The 23808-nt window shown below is 45.3% G+C and overlaps 1 protein-coding gene across 1 annotated transcript in view; it reads left to right on the top strand.

Annotated features, from left to right (window-relative positions):
• CDH23 (cadherin related 23) overlaps nt 1–23808 on the top strand; it is a 416648-nt gene that overhangs the window by 149490 nt on the left and 243350 nt on the right. The window contains exons 7-8 of the mRNA XM_081189581.1: nt 18122–18316; nt 19386–19514. Of these exons, the coding sequence (XP_081045707.1) occupies nt 18122–18316; nt 19386–19514 (324 nt within the window). The remainder of the gene's footprint in view (nt 1–18121; nt 18317–19385; nt 19515–23808) is intronic.

Consider the following 23808-nt stretch of genomic DNA (forward strand, 5'->3'; position numbering starts at 1 on the left):
CCATGTCATTCCAGAGGACCGCTGGGTGTGTGGGGCGGTATTGGTGGGGCAAAGGGAGTTGGTAGAGGGTACGGTGCATGATGAATACGCCCAGGACAAACTCAGGGGTCTCAGGAGGGAGGGAGACAAACCCGGGGGTTTTGAGGAGAGAAACGGGGCATTGTACTACAAGGGAGCGTTATATATACCCGAAGGGGAATTGAGGGAGAAGGTACTCAAGCAACTGCACGATAGCCCCACAGCAGGGCATTTTGGGCAACACAAAACCATGTGGCTGGTTACCAGGGAATTTTGGTGGCCCAAGGTCAGGGAAGATGTGCGGGAGTATGTGAGAGGGTGTGAACAATGCCAACGAGCCAAGGGGGAGAGGCGGGCACCGGCAGGTTTATTAGAACCACTACCCACACCTGAAAGACCGTGGGAAGCAGTGGCCATAGATTTTATGACTGATCTGCCAAGGTCTAGAGGGAAAACAGCCATCATGGTTGTGGTAGACCTGTTAACTAAAATGGCCCACTTTATAGCCTGCTCACATGCGGTCACAGCAGAAGAAACAGCCAAATTGTTTGTAGAAAATGTGTTTAGGTTGCATGGCGCCCCCTTGAGGGTGGTTTCAGACCGAGGGAAACAATTTACTTCCAGGTTCTGGAGGAAGCTCATGAGCTTACTGCATGTTGAGGTTAATTTCTCAACGGCCCGTCATCCAGAAACCAACGGGCAGGCGGAAAGAGCTAATGGTGTTCTCCAGCAATATTTGAGGTGTTATGTGAATGACAGAGAGAATGATTGGGTGGAGAAGCTGGCGTTGGCAGAATTTGCCTACAACAATGCAGAGAACGTGTCCACGGGGATGAGCCCCTTTTTGGCTAATCACGGGTGCCATCCCAGAGCCTTCCCAGGGGGGGAAGGGGAGAACTGGAGCGTTCCAGCTGCAGAACAGTTCGTTGAAGAAATGGAAGCGATCCATCGCCAGCTCCAACTCAACTTAAACAGGGCTAAGGAGGAATATAAGAGGCAGGCAGACAAAAACAGAAGGGAAGGTGAAAGCATCAGGGTGGGGGACCAGGTGTGGCTGTCAACCCAAGGGTTGCCATTCAAAGGGGGTTGTAAGAAGTTAAGACCCAAAAGGCTGGGACCATTTGAAGTCATGCAGCAGGTCAACCCAGTGGCTTTCAGACTCCGGTTACCGAACCACATGAAGCTGCACCCAGTTTTCCACAGGTCATTGCTGTCACCGTATAAAGGGGACAGTGAAGGGAGGGTCACTAGGGGACCAGCAATGGAGGAGAAGGAACACAGCTACCATGTAGCGGAGATCCTCGATTCCAGGTGGAAGGGAGATCAAGTTGAGTATTTGGTAATGTGGGAAGGGGAACCGGAGTCGGAAAACACCTGGGTTAGGGCAGAGGATGTCAATGACGAATTTTTAATAGAAACTTTTCATCAGAGGTGCCCACGCAAACCTCAGCCTGTAGCGAGGTTCCGAAGGAAATACTTTGCCACCACCGACGAGGAAGAGGAGTTGGAGGGGTTCACAGATTCCGAAGAGGAGGAGGATTCAGCGAGCCAGGACGGCGATCGATGGAGGGAGTTGTTCGAGACGTCTGAAGATGAAGAAGATTCTTTTCGAGGTTTTAACCCTTCACCTCCCAGGGAAGAGGAAATGGGAGGGGTGAGGGGGGCCCTGGAGGGGAGGTGGATGTCAGGGAACTGCCATCGGAGCATCAGGCGGTGGAGGGTCTCAGGGAGGAAGAAAGAGACTCAACAGCTGAGGCAGGAACCAGCAGGGGGAGGAGTGGATCTCTGAGGGAATGCGAGCAGGAGGGAGGGTTCAGAGACGCTTCCAGCGAGAACAGTGGGGAGGTATCTGAGTCTCCCATAGGGAGACCCACACCTCGCCGGAAACTGTCACGCCGTGAGTCCAGGAGACGCGTTTCCGTTAAGGAGCTTCTTTGCTGGAAACGCTTCCGCAGACAGCCACTGTCAGACTCTACGAGTGACTAAGAGCAGACATGTTTGTGGAGCTCTGTCACACACAGAGGTTTGTGGAGTCGCACAAACTCTGAGGGAGCACGATTTTACGCACAAGCAGCTAATCATCCCATTACAAATTTGACAAGACATACATTACAATACATAAAAGGAAAAGCATAAAAAACAATACAACAATACAGCAAAAAAAACCAATAACATTAAAACACACATCCAATGTTCCATATCTTTATCTTTCATTTACTTGTTTCATCGACCTCCTCACAGCTCCCTTTTTGTATTCTAATTTAAATAATTGTTTCAGCAAATGCTTTCCATCTTTCTCAATTTTTGTTATATAATTTATCTTAACGATCTAACCTATTAATTAACTCAACAAATCCTTTCCATCTTTCACTATATTCTGTCATTCAATTTACCTTAATTTATTTAACCTTATCTTACCATAAAAAACCTTAAAACTTAATACTTATTTGTACATAACTCCTTATATCATTTCTACTAAAGCCAAATAGTTTCATTCCAACATTTTTCCTAATACTCGTTAATTTTACACTAATTCTCAAAATAAATTTTTTAAAAACTTTCTTCCAATCTTCATCCAACGTCTCTTCTTCCTGGTCTCGGGTTTTGTCAGTCCTTCTTGTCCATTCCATCTAGTCCATAAACCTGGTGATCTTATGTCCGAGGCTCTTAAGTCTTTTCCATGTCCCTTCTGCAGATCTTCTATTTGTATCCATCTTTTGAAAGCAGGACCAACAAAGGAAAACTACTTTCATTTTTCAAATATTTTGTTTCTTTTGAATGCAAAAGGCAACATTGGAATCAATTTGTTTCTCTTTTTTAACTATCTGTCAAAAAAGTTCCATTCACAGTCAATGAACTTCCCCATAAATTTCTGTCTCTGACACCCCGTTCCCAGGTTTGAGAGGGTGGAAATTTATCTTTCTTTACTCTCTCTCCTGCAGGCTTGAACAGTCAAAAATCCCCCCCCCCTTTTCTCCTGCTTCCAAGAGGGGTTTTGTGGTAATAACTGAAGGAAATTTAGACCTTTATATACGACTTTCCAGACTTTAGCTTGCAAAGTTTTTGCTTCAATCTATTTACAAAAACGGGAGGTGGACTTCCTGTTTAGAACTTTCCCGCTTCAGTGCCAAATTAAAATGTTTCTTAATCCAATTTTCCGTTCTACTCACGGGTACTTGTTTAGAGTCCAATTGTCCACAGGAAAAAGTCAGCGCTCTCTGGCAACGGCTGTGCGGCTTCACTCCGTAAAAGTAGCGGTTGATTCAAAACACCGCACCACTCACCCCGCGTCGCTTCGGATCCCCAAAAAAGGGTTTCCCTGCGAGTAGGAGAGGCGCTCCTGGTGTCAGCAGAATCCCACGTTCCCAGGCTTCCTCCGCCTGGGATTTTTAAAGGGTCTCTGCCTTCGCCGCAGCGGCAAGACCCGATTTTCACGGAGCGGGTTCCTCTCGGTCAGGGGAACTCCGCCATTGCCGATGGCGCTAACCCGGAAGTCCACTCATCTCACTTTAAAGGCTGAGGGAGCCCGCTTCTGCAGACAGTTTTTCCAGGTCATGTGGCCAGCATGACTAAGCCGCTTCTGGCAAAACCAGAGCAGCACACGGAAACACTGTTTACCTCCCCGCTGGAGCAGTACCTATTTATCTACTTGCACTGCGTGCTTTCAAACTGCTTGGTTGACAGGAGCTGGGACCGAACAACAGGAGCTCACCCCGTTGCAGGGATTCGAACTGCCAACCATTCGATTGGAAAGCCCAGTCAGGACAGTGGTTTAACCCACAGCACCACCCACGTCCCTAGGCTCAGGTTGTACATATATGCAAATAAACCATATATCATGACAACACCACAGTTTCCACTGTCCCTCATTCTGAGGAAACCAATCTCTGGGTAAGCGCCTGGAAACCCCTGGAATCTCATACCACTTGGGGATTGGAGTGCCATGGTGCAACACTATTCTAAAATCCGACCTAGAAAGTAAAAGAAAGCCTATCTCCCTCAAGTTTTCTTTGGAATCTATTTTGCTGGTGCCTTGGGTTATTTCATTGTTTGATAGATTTCAATGATGGGGCATGGGGGAAGGAATCACAGTTCTCAATGTCTGGATGTACAGCTGGAGAACTTGCTTTTAATTGGTCTTCAGCTGATGTACTGAAACTCACAAGTGGATTGTACTCTAATACAGAAGGCACCAGCAGCACCTTTTGTTACCATTTCAGATTTATTCTTAATTTTCTAATGAAAGGAGTGGACCGACCAAGTGGAGCAACCAAGTTTGCTTAGTTGGTGCATCATGGGTAGCAAACAGAAGGTGTGTGACTGAGGCTCCTGAGGTATTGATTTAAATTGATTTGCAGCCCACTCCAGAGAACCCAAATTCATTACTGTTTAATGAATTCAAACATCAGTGGAATAAAGGAGTGTGTTTGCCTGCTTGAAGGGGAAGCTGAGGTATGGAATACTCAGCTATGGATTTTTTCCCTGAACGATGTGCCAACAGGTATTTATGAGAAGAGATATAACCGCAGTAGCATTCTTTTCTGTGGTACTAGATGTAGTTATGGAAAGTTTAGTTGATTCTGTTATGGAGGGATGAAAAATGAACACTTGAATGTGCTGTTTTGCGCTCTCCTTGAATTTGGCCTATGGGTGGCAGAGGCGGGTTGAAATTTTGGGCCTAAAGTCTGAAAGGAGTTGGAATCCAGTTCTAGAAAGAATTGCAGAAAGGACTTTGGCTTGACCTGCATGTTGTTCTACCTTAGCCTGTCAATATACGCTTGTCAGTCCATTTCCATTACCTCCTCTCATTTCATCGACCTTCAGACAGCTGTTCAGCCAGATTGCCTGCCGTTTACACATTATTTGCATTTGGTACAATGTGTGTGCCTTTGCATCCTAATCATTTTTACCAGCTTCTCATTGTCCATTGTGGGGTGACTTTGCCCTGGAAGGGCCATATGGAGGTCCTGTTTGTGAGTGTATAGTTAAAGGCCAGCAGGCTTGTTACCAGGATGAGCTGAGGCCCTGAGGTTTATTAGGGTCATAAAACGAAATGGCACCAATGAAATTTGGGCCTTCCCACAATCTGTCACAGGTGTGGCAAAAGTTTCTTTTTATGGTTGTCTTGGACCAAGACTGAGGAGATTGTGGCTGGGCAGTGAGTGCTTTGGGAATGCTGCCTGCTCCTTATTCATGTAAAAAAAGCAGGAGCTAAGATGGCAGTTCCTATTCCATTCTTCCAGTGTGATTATTATAGAACTTGCTTTGGTGGAATGGAAGCCACTGCTTCTTCATAAGACAGTGTCTAAGCTTGTGTGCTCCTCCTGTTTTTGGAAATGTTAATATAGCCGTGCTCTATCATGCTGGGATGTTTGGACATTGGTTGTTGCCCAGTTACGTCCTTCGTTTTCTTTTTTTTTAATAAAATTTTTTATTGCGTTTCTTTCCATAGGTTAACAGATTTGTTTACATAGCAACATGCAAGAAACATTTTTTTTCTTTATATATGAAGAAAAATAAGAAAAAAAAAAGAAAAAGTTAAGTAACTTTCACGACGTCCTTCCACAGTTCGCTTTCTTTTTGGACCTCCTCACATCCTCTCAACATTGCATTCATTATTCTAGCCAGTTCAGCAATTTGTTATCTTGTTTCACATCTTATTGTACCTTTGAATTTATTATGTTACCAATTTCGAAAGTTTGTAATTTAGTTTTATCACTCTTAATAAACATAATATTTTGTTTCTAATTTATCTCGTTTTTTCATCAATACTTACTTTATCATTTACTTAAATAAATTGCAGAAGCATAACGTTTCTTAATCGTGCACAATCTTAACATTCAAACAACTTATAGTATTTTTGCAAATAGTCCTTAAATTTTTTCCAATCCTCCTCCATTGTTTCTTCGCTCAGATCTCGGATTCTGCCAGTCATTTCTGCCAACTCCATATAGTCCATCAGCTGCGTCTGCCAGTCCTCCAGTGTGGGTAAATCTGGTGTCTTCCAGAACTTTGCAATAAGAATCCTTGCTGCTGTGGTTGCATACATAAACGTTACGTCCTTCGTTTTCAAGCTAGATTCACATTACTAGCATTGCCACATGGCATTTCTGGATATGGAAGCACTCTGTGAATTCACAGGAGCTCTCCATTGAAAGAGGTCCTGAAACCTTTTCAAGGCAGGACATAAAATTAACACTTAGTTTGTCTGTAGCTGAGGGACGCGAAAGGGGCTGTGGTCTAAACCACAGAGCCTAGGTCTTGCTGATCAGAAGGTTGGTGGTTCGAATCCCCGCAACGGGGTGAGCTCCCATTGTTCGGTCTCAGCTCCTGCCAACCTAGCAGTTTGAAAGCACATCAAATTGCAAGTAGATAAATAGGTACCACTCCAGTGAGAAGGTCAACGGCATTTCCGTGTGCTGCTCTGGTTCGCCAGAAGCAGCTTAGTCATGCTGTCCACATGACCCGTAGCTGTACGCCGGCTCCCTCAGCCAGTAAAGCGAGATGAGCACTGCAACCCCAGAGTCGTCCACAACTGGACCTAATGGTCAGGGGCCCCTTTACCTTTACTTGTTTGTAGCTACAGGAGCAACAGGCTAGTGCTAAACTCCTATCCATAGTTACAAGGAAACCACCCAGAGGAACTTGTTCTTTTGTTTTCTACATTCCCCCCCCTTTAACCATTCTTAATTTAGAAAGATTCCAGAGCAGTGTGCTATTAGAAACAAAACAAAACAAAACCCACCCTGATAAAATAAAACAACATAGTATCCTTCATACAGGCAATTACATTGAAAGGCAACAAGGCAACTGCAGAAGTGTTAAGTAAACAGAGGCCACAAAACTAATTTAAAATGCCTAAGCAAACAAACACATATTAACCCTAGGCTGCTGAAAATATTGTAGTATCAGCAATCCTGCAGAGAGTATTCCAAAGTCAGGGTGTTCACACACACACACACACACACACACACACACACACACACACACACACACACAGTGTGGTGTGCATATTTGAGGTGTGGCTATTTGGAAGGTGTGCATATTTTATGCAAAGAATATGCAAAAAAATAAAGCAGTTAAGGTCTGTATAGTTCCAAGAAGAAAGCTGAAGAGTTATTGTTTGGACCTCAGTCCTAAGTAGCTCTTTGGATTTGTGGGAAGCAAATGTAATGTCAGTATGCAGCCTTTGTGTTTTCCCCCGTTTTTAATCCATTTTAGCTGCCTTTAAAACCCAGAGTGCATTTACGTATATGGCCGTAAAGCACTGTGGTCTAAACCACAGAGCCTAGGGCTTGCCGATCAGAAAGTCAGTGGTTCGAATCCCCGCGACGGGGTGAGCTCCTGTTGCTTGGTCCCTGCTCCTGCCAACCTAGCAGTTCGAAAGCACGTCAAAGTGCAAGTAGATAAATAGGTACCGCTCCGGCAGGAAGGTAAACGGCATTTCCGTGTTCTGCTCTGGTGCGCCAGAAGCAGCTTAGTCATGCTGGCCACATGTCCTGGAAGCTGTCTGTGGACAAACGCCGGCTCCCTCAGCCGGTAAAGCGAGATAAGCGCCGCAAACCCAAAGTTGTCCGTGACTGGACTTAACGGTCAGGGGTCCCTTTACTTTCACCTAAAGCATTCCTACCAAATCTGTACTGTTTTTTCATATGCTAACAAGGATTATTTCTCTTTAACTGCCACACCATCAGATGTGGTTTCACAGTGGATGCCCCAAAACAAACACAATTATTAGGCAAGACCTGCTCCTGGATTCCCTTTGTTCATCTCAGCATGAAACTTCTTTCAAAGAAAGCATATAGGCATGCTTTCCGTTGTTGTTGTAAAATATTGATGCTAGGTATCTTTGAAAACCAATTATCTTGGGGGGGTTATAGTTCTAAAATTTCATACCTACAGCAGAGCACCCTGACTGATTTTAAGTGCCTGGAAAGAATTTAATTGAAAATTAAAAACAAAATGATTTTCTGATTGTTTTAATGAAATGGGCAGCTGGGAAATTCTTTTTTAAAAAATAAAAAAATCCCCCTCCTTATGCCCTCAACTTTATTATCATCCAGTGCTTATCCCGTTACAGAAGAGTCAACTTGTGTGATATAGGCTATCTCTCCTTCACACAGATGGGCATTTGGCATTAGGCCAGTTGGATGAGACTGTTGGAATGAGTCACGTTCTAGGTGTTCTGCAGCTCGTGGCCCGTGAAATGATTTTGATACGGTGGAGAGCTCTTAAAGGCACAGTGCTGATCTGTTCTGCTCAGAGGTTTATTCTTTGAGCGGCGTCTTTATTGTGCCTGCCTGCCTAATGCTTCTATACACTGACATAGCTTCTGTATAGTAGCTGTCTTGTTGTGCTCTTGAAGTCCAATTTATTCGTGGTAGAGGTTTGCTGGATTCAATCCTCTCTTGTAAAGCTCTGATATATTTCACATCAGTTAGAGCAGGGTTTCCTGCTCCAGAATACCAAGGCAGTAGTCTTCCTATGTCAGGATATTCAGTATACCCAGGAAGGACTTGGGTCCCTGGCACTCAATCTGTCCAATTCATAGTTTTTTCAGAGCTGTATGAAAGAAAGCAGATGGGATAGTCTCCACTCTGACCACATAATTAATAACCTCCCAGTGCTTCCTATAGGAGCCAAAAATGACTTCCAGTTATGGGATGGGACCAGCAGCAGGGAAGGGAAGCCAAGAGCAGATAGCCACTCGGAGCTCTCTCTGTCCCTGGGAGCCCCAAGCCCCCTTTCTTGTGCTGAGGCTCTGAGAAGTTTGCTAAAAGATGGCAACACACGACACTCTATCTACACTGGTACCGCTAGTTATGAACTTAATTAATTCCGGAGGTCTGTTATTAACCTGAAACTGTTCTTAACTAGAGGCATGCTTTCGCTAATGGGGCCTCTTGCTGCTGCTGCGTCGCCGGCACACGATTTCTGTTCTCATCCTGGGGCAAAGTTCTCAACTCAAGGTAACTCTTCCAGGCTAGTGGAGCTTGTAAACTGAAGCGTTTGTAAGCTGAGGCGTTTGTACCTGAGGTACCACTGTATTTACTGAGGTGACACTTGGAGAAGAGCCTCTATCCACGTTAGGGTTGCCATACATCCAGCATTTTCCAGACATAGCTGGAATACTGCAGTCGGAAACAGTGTCTGGGCGGCGGAAACTGCTGAAATGTCTTGGAAAATCTAGATGTATGTCAACCTATGTCAGAAGTCTAGATTTTGGCGCATTTCCTTAAAAATAGCTGAACAACTTTGGCCATATTCTGAAATATGGCTTCATGTATTACATTCTTATCAAAAGTTGAGGAGGTTTCCACTATTTATGATCTGTACCCTTGGATGAGGGGAGCTGAGCTCCCTCACGTGTCCCACAAGTGAAACACTTTCCTCCTTAGCCTGGTCTAGGAACATAGCCTAGGAAGAGAAGTTCTTTGATGCAATGCAGCAAGGTAAGGTGCATTATGTATTGATGATGATGATGCAAAAATTAAGCATTTGAACATCTGTTTCCACCCTCCCACTTCAAGGGTGAACAAGGTTGCAATAACTTAACACATGGGATTGCCCCACCAAGTCTCAGATGCTTCTTGGAACTGCATTCTTGCCATTAACATGTTTGCAGAGTTAATGGACTTGATTATTGGCTGCAGGCAGATAAAAATGGGACATGCAACTAAATGTTTCACTGTGTTCCTGGTGTGTGTGTCTTATTAGAGGGAATGATGTCTCAGAGCAGCCTCTTATCCTGTTTCCCTCAGTTACATTTTGTGGGGCTGATAGGAGATGGACTGAGAGAGCGGCCCAGGGTGTTGTTTTAGGTTAGTGTCGCAGTAGCTGCTGACATCTCCATGCCAGTGTCTGTCTCAGAATAACTGTTTAAAAAAAGAATCCATCTCACATGAGCTCTAACCAGAACATATGAAGATAGTCACAGAGGAGGATGAAAAACACGTTTTGGGGAAAATGTACCCCTTTTTGTGTGAGGGAGGTTCAGAATAAATGCATTGGGGTTCCCTGAGTATCCTGCAGTTCTCCTTAGTTTGAATGTGGCTTTGTTCTGTTTCTAAAATGATCAGCATGAAGACTCCCTGAGTGAGTGCTTGTGGGCCCTGCTTTTGCCACTTACCATCTGGCTTGGGGCGGGGCCTGGGGCCTCATAAGGACTGCGTGCTGCTTGCGGCCTGCTGCCCAGGAAGACTCCCTGAGTGAGTGCTTGTGGGCCCTGCTTTTGCCACTTACCATCTGGCCTGGGGCGGGGCCTGGGGCCTCATAAGGACTGCGTGCTGCTTGCGGCCTGCTGCCCAGGAAGACTCCCTGAGTGAGTGCTTGTGGGCCCTGCTTTTGCCACTTACCATCTGGCCTGGGGCGGGGCCTGGGGCCTCATAAGGACTGCGTGCTGCTTGCGGCCTGCTGCCCAGGAAGACTCCCTGAGTGAGTGCTTGTGGGCCCTGCTTTTGCCACTTACCATCTGGCTTGGGGCGGGGCCTGGGGCCTCACAAGGACTGCGTGCTGCTTGCTGCCTGCTGCCCAGGAAGACTCCCTGAGTGAGTGCTTGTGGGCCCTGCTTTTGCCACTTACCATCTGGCTTGGGGCGGGGCCTGGGGCCTCATAAGGACTGCGTGCTGCTTGCGGCCTGCTGCCCAGGAAGACTCCCTGAGTGAGTGCCTGAGGGCCCTGCTCCTCCCTGCCACTTACCACCTGGCCCGGGGCGGGGCCTGGGGCCTCATAAGGACTGTGTGCTGCTTGCTGCCTGCTGCCCAGGAAGACTCCCTGAGTGAGTGCTTGTGGGCCCTGCTTTGCCACTTACCATCTGGCTTGGGGCGGGGCCTGGGGCCTCATAAGGACTGCGTGCTGCTTGCGGCCTGCTGCCCAGGAAGACTCCCTGAGTGAGTGCCTGAGGGCCCTGCTCCTCCCTGCCACTTACCACCTGGCTTGGGGCGGGGCCTGGGGCCTCATAAGGACTGCGTGCTGCTTGCGGCCTGCTGCCCAGGAAGACTCCCTGAGTGAGTGCTTGTGGGCCCTGCTTTGCCACTTACCATCTGGCTTGGGGCGGGGCCTGGGGCCTCATAAGGACTGCGTGCTGCTTGCGGTCTGCTGCCCAGGAAGACTCCCTGAGTGAGTGCCTGAGGGCCCTGCTCCTCCCTGCCACTTACCACCTGGCCCGGGGCGGGGCCTGACAGGCCTCACTAGGACAGTTGTTACTGCCGGAGAGGCACAGAGTGTTTTTAAAATGTTTTTTAAAAAATTTTCTTTGGATTTTTTGTATGTGGGGGGTGGGGGTGGGATGGATGTTTGGTTGGGCTTGGGGAATTATTATTTTTTTATTTTGATGTTTTTGTAATTTTTACATTTTTTTGTTTGTATTGTTTTATTGGTTTTGTTTGTTTGTTTAAGGTGTTATTTTGTTTTTAGGGGGAGGGTTCAGGGCTGCCGGGGAGTGGGCCCCAGCCCACAAAATGGCTGGGGCATGTTCCACAGGGGGGGATGCACTGGGACAACCGATCTCAGTGATCACGGGTAGGAGGAGGAGTTACGCTAAGACCAGACCATGTCATTACAGAGGAGGCAGGTTTAGTCGTTGTCTGAGGACTATCCCTGCCTCCGGGTCGGGTCCTGTCCGGATGGATACTAGAATCAGCAAGGGATACCCACGTGACCTGAAGGTGCTGCTGTGCAATGCCAGGTCAATGATTCGTAAGACCACTGCCATCCATGACTTGATCATGGATGGAGGATTTGACCTGGCATGTGTAACAGAGACTTGGTTGGATGAAGCAGATGGGCCTGTCCTTGCCGCTGCTTGTCCACCAGGTTTCTCTTATGCACAGCAACCCAGGTCACGTGGGCGGGGAGGGGGGGTTGCAGTGATTTTTAGGAAGTCATTAGTTTGCACCAGGCGTCCTATTGGGAAGACCCAGTTTTCTGAGTGCATGTTCTGGAAGTTGGGCAATAGGGGCAGTACAGGATTCCTTTTGGTGTACCGACCTCCCCGCTGCACCAAGGATTCCCTGCCCGAGCTGCTTCAGGTCGTGGCGGATGTTCTCCTGGAGACACCTAGCCTGGTCGTCCTAGGGGATTTTAACATCCATGCCGACACGACCTTACAAGGGGCCGCTCGGGACTTCGTGGAAAGCATGGCCTCCATGGGGCTGTCCCTGAATAAGTCTGGCCCAACCCATAGCCGTGGACATGCCTTGGACCTGGTGTTTACCTCTATGGATGTTGGTGATCTGACACTAAGTAAAAGCGAAATGAAAGAAGTGCCATGGTCAGATCACTTCCTGGTGCAACTGGACTTCTCTGCGACCCATCCCCTCTGCAGGGAGGTGGGACCAATTCGGATGGTCCGCCCCCGCCACTTAATGGATCCAAATGGTTTCCAGAGAGTGGTAGGGGATGCTTTATCCCATGTTGATGGCCTTTCAGCCGATTCCCTGGTGGCCCGCTGGAATGTGGAGTTAACCAGGGCTATTGACTGTTTGGCTCCGAAGCGCCCTCTCCGATTGCATGGAGCCCGGACAGCCCCGTGGTTTTCCACGGATCTGAGGGCAATGAAACAATCGTTGAGACGGCTAGAGCGCCGGTGGCGGATAACTCATTCCGAATCTGACCGGACACAGGTTAGAGCTCAACGTCGAGCCTACCAAGTGGCGATAGCGACGGCGAAGAAGAATTTCTTCACCGCCTCTATTGCATCTGCAGAAAACAGCAGCAGGAGACTTTTTCAGGTGGTTCACAATTTAGCGGAACCACCTGCAACATCGGGGCCCAGTACGGGCCACATGTTCTCCTGCAATGATTTTGCAAAGTTTTTTGCAGATAAAATCGCCCAGATTCGGGAAGAAGTAGACTCCACCGTGGGAGCAGGGCCGGGGCGGGAGAGTGCTAGAGTTCTGTCTAGTCAAGTTGAGTGGGATCAATTTCAATCTGTTACCTCCGAGGATGTGGACAGGCTGCTTGGACGAGTGAAACCAACCACCTGTCTCCTGGATCCTTGCCCATCCTGGCTTATAAAAGCTAGCCGGGAAGGACTGGGCGATGGGCTTCGTGGGGTGGTGAATGCTTCCCTCCGTGAGGGAGCCTTCCCAGACCCGCTGAAAGAGGCGGTTATTAAACCGCTTCTTAAAAAACCATCTTTAGATGCGGCCACGATGGCCAACTATCGCCCAGTCTCAAATCTTCCATTCCTGGGCAAGGTGATTGAGCGAGTGGTTGCTGAACAACTCCAGGCACGCCTGGAAGAAGCGGACCATTTGGATCCCTTCCAGTCGGGATTCAGGCCTCATCATGGGACTGAAACTGCCTTGGTCGCACTGGTTGATGATCTCCGGCGGGCTAGGGACAAAGGTGAGAGCTGTTTCCTAGTTCTGCTGGATCTCTCAGCGGCGTTTGATACCATCGACCATAGCATCCTTCTGGACCGTCTTGAGGGGCTGGGAGCTGGGGGCACTGTTATACAGTGGTTCCGCTCCTTCCTCCTGGGCCGTGTTCAGAAAGTGGTGGTGGGGGATGAGTGTTCAGACCCTTGGGCCCTCACTTGTGGGGTGCCTCAGGGTTCTGTCCTCTCCCCCATGCTTTTTAACATCTATATGAAGCCGCTGGGAGAGATCATCAGGAGGTTTGGGCTGGGTGTTCATCAGTATGCGGATGACACCCAGCTCTACCTCTCTTTTAAATCAGAACCAGTGAAGGCGGTGAAGGTCCTGTGTGAGTGTCTGGAGGCGGTTGGAGGATGGATGGCGGCTAACAGATTGAGGTTGAATCCTGACAAGACAGAAGTACTGTTTTTGGGGGACAGGAGGCGGGCAGGTGTGGAGGATTCCCTGGTCCTGAATGGGGTAACTGTGCCCCTGAAGGACCAGGTGCGCAGCCTGGGAGTCATTTTGGACTCACAGCTGTCCATGGAGGCACAGGTCAAATCTGTGTCCAGGGCAGCTGTTTACCAGCTCCATCTGGTACGTAGGCTGAGACCCTATCTGCCTGCGGACTGTCTCGCCAGAGTGGTGCATGCTCTGGTTATCTCCCGCTTGGACTACTGCAATGCGCTCTACGTGGGGCTACCTTTGAAGGTGACGCGGAAACTACAACTAATCCAGAATGCGGCAGCTAGACTGGTGACTGGGAGCGGCCGCCGAGACCATATAACACCGGTCTTGAAAGACCTGCATTGGCTCCCAGTACGTTTCCGAGCACAATTCAAAGTGTTGGTGCTGACCTTTAAAGCCCTAAACGGCCTCGGTCCAGTATACCTGAAGGAGCGTCTCCACCCCCATCAGTCTGCCCGGACGCTGAGGTCCAGCGCCGAGGGCCTTCTGGCGGTTCCCTCACTGCGAGAAGCAAAGCTACAGGGAACCAGGCAGAGGGCCTTCTCGGTAGTGGCGCCCGCCCTGTGGAACGCCCTTCCAGCAGATGTCAAAGCGATAAACAACTATCTGACATTCAGGAGACATCTTAAGGCAGCCCTGTTCAGGGAAGTTTTTAACGTGTGACATTTTACTGTATTTTTGGTTTTTATGGAAGCCGCCCAGAGTGGCTGGGGAGGCCCAGCCAGATGGGCGGGGTATAAATAATAAATTATTATTATTATTATTATTATTATTATTCCATATTGGAAGGGAAGATTAGGAGGTTCCTCACTAAGAGTGGGGCTTTATAGGATACTTTAAACATTGCAGATCATCACTTAGAAAATAAATACTGTGAGGATTATAAGGTGCTTAATTATCCCTCTGGTTATCTACAACATTTAAAGTATATTTGGATGTTTAATTTTTCAGCGAGGCGTTGTGTACATTTGCATGTTTCTAGTGTTGACTCAAGTCATTCTGGCAAGACTACATTGAATTTTCCACTGTTAAGTGCAAACATTGTCAGTCTAAAGACATTTGCAGTGGTAAATACTGTGCAAAAAATGTAAATGCCAGTACAGATTTTGTCTCAGTTTCATGGTGTCTGACATAGGTGTTGAGCTGCAGTAGGGTATGTAAAGAGGCACTAAGAAGTGAATGCCTGTGAAAGAGTTAAGTATGCTTTCATTGTAGGGGAAAGCAATTTTCTTGTTATTCAGAAAGCAAATATTACAGATGTAGGCACTTGCTATTGACATGTTTTCCATTGGCATCACTATCTTTTGTCAAGTTAACAGTTATAACTAATCAGGCAGGTTGTGATCCAGAGTTTTTATGTGAGCAGTCTTTTTCATTGACTGTGGTCAGGGCAGCTTCAGTGGTGAATATGCCTAAGGATTTGATCCTGACAGTAACGTCAATGAGGAAGTGTTTGTGGGTGCTGTGGCTCATTATATCCCCCCGAAAGCACACACACACACACACACACACACACACACACACACACACCCTGCAAGAAGCTATAAAACTGCAACTCTGAGTACTCTCACATAGATATGTCTAACTCAGCTCTGGTGATGCTGGGGATTGACCCTGGGACCCTATACATGCAAACCTATGCCAAAAAATGAGTGAGGTTGCGCAAAAGTCATGTTTTGGTCTGCCATCTTGATTCAGAATGGTGGCCAGTGTGCCATTGACAAAGACCGCCACCCCCACCTCAGGAACCTTCGTGCCAAGTTTGATGGCAATATCTCTAGAGGCGTCCAAACGGACAAGTCACTTTCCAAAATACACAGTAGAATGTTTTATATTGTTTTATGTACACCTCTTAGAGGTTTGTTGGTTTGTTTGTTTGTTTTAAGTAGCATACCATTTTTAATAAACATTGTACAAATGCAAAAGACTCTCCTGTACAGCTTAAATAAAAAAAAGTTTATGTTTCAAGCCTTGTTCTTATATATTTTCCCCTCTAAGGCCAAAACCAAAAGGGAAATCTGGCCAAATAGGAGATGATCCATTGACCTTACAGTTTAAAAGTGAGAAAAATCTTTGCCGTAAGATGTTCTCTTATCTACTGGTATGACAAAATAAGGACCAAACCCGTATGACATTTGTGACCCCAGTGCTTAGTCTGAACTGCCTGGGGGTTAGAGAACAAATTCTCTTCAAAGCCTGACATTAAGGCCTTTTGTATGAAGCACAATGACTCTGAAATCCAACTCTTCACTTTTGCAGCCAGCCAGGCTGATAATCACTGGTGACCAGAGCAGATTTGCATGTCAAAAAGAAGACTATGTGTATTAACCAAGAGCAGCTTTATCCTTCTGAATATTATTTCTATTCTTATGGTGAACAATGCACTCAAGACCTCATCTGAGTCTGCTACTATTTGTAATGCCTTCCTTCCTCCATGTTAATAGTTAATTTGTAATGGTTTGAGTCTTAACACTCAGGGTAAAGCATGACAAAAGTAATTAAGCTCTTCTCAGAGAATGAGTAGAGTTCATACATTTTGTTAGAAACAAACTAGCTTTAAAATGATGCTGGAGTATGTTTGGATTGGTACAGATATTAAGCTGGCAGAAAGTTCTAGATTTGCAAGGGAACCGATGCTGGCAAGAATGAGACAGAAAACAAACTTTATGAACTACCCATACAGCACTATTTCATTTTGACTGGCTTGTTTTAAAGACTTACACCCTGCTTTATCTTATAAATACCTCAAAGCTTCTAATAACAGATAATGGTAAAACATCAATGCACCAGAATAGATATTGGGTGTGGGTTTTTTTTAAAAAAAACAACTAACAGACCAGTAACATAGCAAAAAGGTAACATACCGGGGGGGTGGTATTAAGAGCAGCTGCTCAACAAATAGAATAATAAAACAACACCCAATAAATGCATATTTAAGCTGAGTTCAGTTAAGACCCAAAAGTTTTGATTATAGCCTGGTGCCTGAAGGTAGTTCTGCAGCTTTGTGGGCCTCCATGGGTCTTCTGGGTTTTTTCACAAAGCTGGTGCTACCAGCAAGATGACCCTGCAGCGCTTCAGTGGAGGTGTATTAAGCAGTACCTCGGATGCTGAGCTTGTTTCATCAACTCATGTGCCAAAGCACTGCTCACTCACTTCTCTGCTGGCATCCATTTCCCCATCCCTCTCCAGCACATGGGCATGCACAACAGCTACAAGGATCAAAGTGCAACAGGAGCACCATGATTGATGGCTGCATGGCTGCCCTGCTTGCCATTTCAAGAAAAACATCCAAGCCCCAACTCAGGCAATGATGGAAGGGAGCCATTCTGGCTGATGTAGACATAGTTTTGCCTATTTAAGAGGTCCCATAATGCTCTGTGTTTATTTTACATATTTGTTTTATATTGAATATCCCATTCTCCAAAGACATCAGAGCAATGCACTTATGCAGTTTATGGGGGGGGGGGCAAGCCTACTTAACTTCAGCAGCAGAACAGAATCATGGACCTTTGGACATTTACCAGATATAATAAGGTTGTGTTCCTTACAGATTCTTAGCTTTTCTTTTCTAATGTTTAGGGTTTTCTTGATCCGAAGATTCTTGCCAAAACATCCATCAATTGCATTATCTTTCCTTATGCACTGAAGAAGGGTTTTGTTTTTTACACTAAGATGACAATCTGTGCATAGCAAAGTTTCACAGATTATACAGTTTGTGTTTTGTTTTTTTATGTTTGTGAAGAGAAGTTCAGTGGTGTAGTGGAGCAGGACTGAAGCACAGCAAACACAATGATACCATCTCCAGAGTAACTATTTGCCAATCTTCTGCATGCCAAATAAATGACATTTTCTCAGAGAGAAACCCACCAAATAAGCTAAGCAGAAGAAGAGGCCAGTTACATTAGAGTACATGGGTAAGGGTTAAAATTCCATTAGCATGTTATAGTCTTAGAAAGGTTATATAGCTTTGGGGGGGGGGTGGCTATGGAGATTGCCAGGAAGAGTAACTGGCACTCCGGAATTTCCTTCAATGGTGTAGTGAAAAATTCCACGGTTAATCGTTCTCAGAACTGGCAGTTATATTACATACAGACACTGCAGAAATAAAATGTTTGCCTGGAATCTTTGGGTAATGTTTCTCATGCAGGAATGCAATCCTTATTTTTCTTTTCTCCTTTTAATGAAAAATGTGGTTCTAGAGAGGCACTTCTGCTTACTTAGCACGTGTTTTTTTTTTAAAAAAATGTTATTTTTTAAACTGTTGTTCTTTCTAGAACACACCAGTGGGAACTCCGATTTTCATAGTGAATGCCACAGATCCAGACCAGGGAGCAGGTGGAAGTGTGCTGTATTCTTTCCAGCCTCCGTCCAACTTCTTTGCCATTGACAGTGGGCGTGGCATTGTGTCAGTCATCCGGGCCCTGGATTACGAAGTTACACAGGCCTACCAACTTCAGGTCAACGCTACAGTGAGTAGGAGGCTTCCTGCTTCTTTTGTTCTAGAGTCTAGACAAATCTTAAGCATCTGCAGCAAGGAGAATACGTAGATCTTCTAGTCACACTACCATTATCTGATGGGCTGGAAGTAGGCCAATGAATTGAAGCTGAATCCTGAAAAGACAGAGGTGTTATGTGTCCCAAGTTCTCAGGTTTGAGAGGCGGGGCTGCAGGTTGCACTCCCCCTGGAAGGAGCAAGTTCGCAGCTTAGGGTGCTCCTGGATTTTACCCTGTCACTGGAGACGTAGGCCACTGCAGTGGCTTTGAGTGATTTTCCCCAGCTCCAGCCCTTTTGAACAGAAATGGCTTGGCCACTGCACTCCATGCTCTAGTAACTCCCAGACTACATTATTGCAGTGTGCTCCACATACGGCTGCCGTTGAAGATGACTTGCAAACTGCAGTTGGCCCAAAATTGCAGCAGTCAGATTACTAGCTGGAGTTCTGTTTAGATTTCGCTTAAACCCCGATCTGAAAACTGTAGCTCTGATTGCCAGTTTCTTTCTGGGCCCAATTCAAGGTGCTCATGTTCATGTATAAAGCCCTGAATGACTCAGGTCCCAAATACCTGAAAGACCACTTCCTTGCCTACAGACCCCCTCTGGTGTTAAGATTGGCAAAAGGAGCCTCTTGGTTGTTCTACCACCATCAGAAGCTCAGGGGCGTGAGAGGGTCTTCTCTGTGGCAGCCCCGAAATTGTGGAACTCTCTCCCTACTGAAATGTTATATCACCTCCAGCAAATGCTGAATACACATGTCTGTGGCCTGTCTTTTGATACCATATAGACCCACTTTGTTTTTGAGATTGTAAATTGTTTTAAATGATTTTTAACATTGTGTTTTAATTGTTGTAACCTGCCCTGGGGCCATAGGGTGAAGGGTGGGTAAATCGTAATTGTAATAAATATGGCAGCTTTTAGGTTCATTTCTACAGTTAGAACTTTGCTGTAGGAGACAGCAATGAAAAGATGTTAAAAGGAAATGGTTTCCATTGTTTTCTATTTAATTCTCTTTCAATATTTCCCCTCTCTTCATTTTTAAGGACCAAGATAAAACCAAACCACTTTCTACTTTGGCCAATCTAGCGATCACCATCACAGATGTGCAAGATATGGACCCAATCTTCATCAACCTGCCATACAGTACGAACATCTATGAGAACTCTCCTCCGGTAAGAGCTTTAGATCGGCATCTTGTTAAGGATTAAGAGAGCTATTGAGAATGTCTCCCACATAATCCCAATTGAATCTTCTTTTGTCTGCAGTTTTGTTGTATTAAGAAGTGGAAGTGGGAACTGGAACAGAGAGGAGAGGAAGCAAATATCAGAACAAGGCAAACTAGGTGCAATACTTTCAAAGATGGGAGGGGACATCTTTTGTTATTTTTTTTACGTCTGATTTGAACATAGATTTGCAGGGTACTGGAATACAGTACAGGACTACAAAATTGTTAAAGGGGGAATACAGGAGAGAGTGATTTATCCATTCTGGATGGGACTCTGTTAGGGAGAAACCACTGTGAGACAAGTGGCTCAGTTGCTGATATGTGCAAAGTAATTATTTTTGTTAGTATTCACTTCTGAATAATGCAGAAACATTTGTTCACTATCCAAACATGTACCAACTCAGAACTGTGAAAGCTAGAAGAAGGTACCACAGCTGCTGATGTTGTAAATATAAGCGATTCTGGACCTCTTACAGAAAATTATTACTTTCCTTCCTTAAGAAAGGGTGTGTTAAATATTTGACCAATAAAGCACTTGATCTTAACTTAAAAGGCTGATAAGTAGCTGGAGAAGAGGGAAGTCACTGATTAATACAGATGGTTGTAGGAACTGCACACACATCGTTCCAGATTTTATATTAAAGCTTTCCTTCACATGAGACAATATAAGCAGTAGAGGAGGTGGAAAAAATCCTGCCTAGTACATTAATAACAAGAAGGAAAGAAGAATGATATGGTATTACAGAAATGGAAATCCCCACTAGCATCTAAGATTATGTACTGGATCACCTTCACTGCATGACCTTGTGCCTGTAGAAGGAATATCTCTCAAATTAAATGACAATATAGCAGTGTCTGGAACTAAATGGTCCTTTTCTATTGACACTTTCTGTAACATACATAACAATTAATGTCAAGTAGCAGACTTTTTTACACAGGACATTGTAGTGGGGCAGGGGGAGCCCTGGAGAGGATTTGTGTCTAACGTGAAATACAAATATTTTTTGAGAATACAGTCTTCTTTTATAAGAGACCTTAATTTGGCTTTCCCCCTATCTAATTTGACTCAAATAGCAGTCTAAAGCAGGGAAAGCCAACTCCCATCAACTGCAGCCAGAGTCAGGGGTCAGGGGAGTTATACTCCAACGACATCAAGTGGGGGGTCACTTTGCTAGCCCTAGTCTAAAGGAATTAATGTGAAAATAAGAATTCTGACCCAGTGCATTTCTTCTTAGGGTATACTGAGTTTATACTGTCTGATTTCCACATCATGTTCTCTGTTGTCATTTGGAGTCTGTTAAACAGGTAAATGTTCAGAGAAGGTCCTCTATGTGACTGATGGATCGAGGATGTACAATGACATGTATTTTTCCTCTAGGGAACTGTTTGGGAAGTCGATAGAGAGAGCACAGAGGAACATAAAATTGCTTGTGCATGCTGACATTTGCCTCTGTTGTTCTCAGCCTGACAAAAAAAAACTCACGTCAAAACAACAGCATTGAATTATTATTCTTATCTATCTTCCCTCTCAATATTCTTTGAATGCTTTCATATCTCCAAGGGATTTGCTTGTATCTCCGGCCAATACTTTCTGCAACCTAATTGGCTCAGTGCTTCTGAGAACAGTGGACAGATGTAAAACATATCCAGAAACACTAATGAATAATTTTCACTCAAATTATGAGGCTTTATTGGTTCCCTTCATATAGAAATAATCAGTGGGAGGGTGCTTTCTTTCTTTTTTAAGCAGCAATGAAATAGCTTGCAGAGAATTTTTATCCAGACCGCTTTTCACATTGTAGTCTCAATACATACTACATGAGCATAAGTATTTTAAGCTTACAAGTGCAATAGAAATGTCTAAAATCACTATCCTGACCTACTACATTACGTGTGTTGTATAGAGAACTTGCCATGATGAAGTGCATGCAGTATACGTATATACAAACATTGAATTTGGATGATGCACGTTGTCATAAATGGATTTTCCTAGTATGCTTGGGCAGAGCCACACTCCTGACTCCATCATAACCACAGTTTACCTGGGTGGTAGTGAATCAGGGAAGGGCCATAGGTTGGTGGGAGAGCATCTATTTTGCCTTCAGAAGGTCCCATGTCCAGTCTCTGGCATCTTCAGGTGGGGCTGGGAGAGATACCTGCCTGAAAACCTGGGGAGGTGCTGGCAGTCAGTGTAGACACTACTGAGCTACGTGGACCAATGGTCTGATAGAAGGCAGCTTGTTAAGTACAGTAGCACCTCGCCTTACATTACCCTCGGGTAACATAAACTTCAGGTTGTGAAAGCGGCAAACCCGCAGAAGCGGTCCTCCAGTTGCGAAAACCTCAGGATCCAGCCGGACCTCCAGAACAGATCCCGTTTGCAACCGGAGGTACCACTGTACCCATCTGATGCTCCAGCAGGTGTATTCACATAGCCCCAATCTTGCCACCACCATGCCTACTGCTGCTGGTGGTGTAAGCAGGGTGATTCCATGGCTCTTTACTGACACATTGGTTGCTTCTGGTTTCTGATGCTAAAATCTGAAGGTCTGCGTCCCTTTTTCTGTGTTAATATGGTTATCTGCTCTTGTTGCACATGCAGGCCTCTCATACATGAAAGGTGCTCCTTCTTATGCTGATTTAATAAGCTGAACAAAGGTCAGGAAAGGACTCCAGCAATTGTTCTTGGTCTGTCTACTTACATTTCTCTCTCTGTTTATCAGTGGTGCGCAGCGTGCCTGATTTTTTTTCTATCTCTGTATCAAGCAGGAGCGCCTAATCTAAAACTTTATACATTACCTAATAAAATCCTCCTTTTTGGGATTATTGCATCAAATTTTAATTTCCTCACTCGAGTAACAGCATGTCACCCAGCCTGTCACTGAAGAGCCGACAGAAGGAAAAGAACTGGATAAACTGCAGCAAATTACTGCAAGCAGATTCCTATCAGCCCTTTGACTGGAATTAAGGAGTGCGAAATAGGATTTCTTGCCTCTGGAATCTGCTGTGGCGGCTTTCTTCAGCACCCTTCTCTTCCCCTCCCCACCCCCAGCTCCTCCTCCTGCGATATGGGGTTCCAGTTTGCCTTTTAAGTCCTTAATCCTATAATAGAAGGAAGGAAGGAAGGAATGCTATAGTTTCATTTTTATAGAACAAGTATATTGTGGTGTAACACAAAAAAACTTTTCATGTGCCCTTGGTGATCCCTTTCCCCCCTAAACATGATATAACAGACAGGAAAGTGGGGGGAGACATTGCAAGTGATTTATCTGCCTGTGCCTTCTTTCTTAAAATGTGAGATATTCTGAGGGCTATACAACTCCGATTCTGCTTGTGTAAACCCAATGCATGCATGTGCACGTACACAGTGTCCAAGCAAATAAAGGGGAAATTGACTGATTGATTAACAGAATTTATATATACTGCTCAGTTGTAAGAAAGCCCCTTGAGCAGTTTATAAAAGAATAAAATAAAACATTAAAGTTACTAATTTTTTAAAAAGTTAAAAACAGCTATTTCAAAATATTAAAAGGAAAGTTAAAAGCAACGGTAGCTAAAAACTAATAAAGTACATGTAGCTTCTGCATGTCTGGGTAGACTTGCCTAAACAAAATGTTTTAAGCAGGTGCCAGAAAGTGTACAGCGAAGGTGCCTGCACAATGCTAATAGGCAGGAGTGTAGGTGCTGCTACACAAAAAGATCGATTCATTACGAGTGTAGAATGAGTTATTATGTGGCACCTGTAACAGTTCCCATTCTGCAGATTGAGGCAGCTGAGTGATCCTATTTAGGGTAAGGCGACCCCGTAAGAAAACTGGTCACAAGCTGTTAAGGTGGTTTAGAGTAGTAACACCTTCATAGTAACACCTTAAACCAGCATTGCCCTGTAGGTTATCCTTAGTGACAGCGGCACAACTCTGCATTGTAGCACAGGAGTGTTGACAATCAATGGACAGCATCAATTCCATTAGGAAGTCACTGGTTTCCTTTTACAACTCGGTGGTTCCTGTTTCAATGAAAAACCAACCAGTTAAGCAATTGTTCCCTTTCAAAATTTTGAGTCCACAACTGAAAGCGCCCTCAGTTTGCTGTCCCAGGACTTTAATCTGCATGGGGAAAAGCTGGGGGCCCGGTTTATAAATACACCCTTAAAGATTTTGTGATCACGGTGGGTGATGTGTTTTAATTCTGGCCTAGTAGCTACCCCTATAACAAATAGATAACATCTTCCTCCAGGTCCT

Source organism: Podarcis bocagei, assembly GCF_964188305.1.
Source record: "Podarcis bocagei genome assembly, chromosome: 4".
NCBI lineage: Eukaryota > Metazoa > Chordata > Lepidosauria > Squamata > Lacertidae > Podarcis > Podarcis bocagei.